General features: G+C 46.1%; 1 protein-coding gene across 1 annotated transcript in view; it reads left to right on the plus strand.

The window, feature by feature from the left end:
* The window catches only part of LOC119585789 (calmodulin-binding transcription activator 1-like), a gene marked incomplete at its 5' end in the record, with an annotated part of 96,684 nt that overhangs the window by 78,343 nt on the left and 18,044 nt on the right, over positions 1 to 297 (plus strand). The window contains 1 exon segment of the mRNA XM_037934507.1: positions 1 to 297. Within this exon segment, the coding sequence (XP_037790435.1) occupies positions 1 to 297 (297 nt within the window).

Raw genomic sequence — 297 nt, forward strand, 5'->3', positions numbered from 1 at the left:
CTACTAAAGATACTTTCTTGGGTATCAAAGCTGAGCTGTCTGAATTGTCTGTGGAGAAAACAGAATTATTTTCTGACACATTAGACCTCTCTCCTGACGACATCCAGAAGACTCTCTCTGCTAACCTCCCCCCGGGGTCATGCAGCCGCAAAACTCCCTCCTCCACTGATGTCAATCCGATGGACTTCATCGATAATGATATGACTTCACCTGAGGATGATGTTCTTGCAAACCTTGATGCATTTGACATGCTGAGTGACTTTCCTGACCTGGATCACTATGATACATCCCCCCCTG

Source organism: Penaeus monodon, chromosome 20 (genome assembly GCF_015228065.2).
Source record: "Penaeus monodon isolate SGIC_2016 chromosome 20, NSTDA_Pmon_1, whole genome shotgun sequence".
Lineage (NCBI taxonomy): Eukaryota > Metazoa > Arthropoda > Malacostraca > Decapoda > Penaeidae > Penaeus > Penaeus monodon.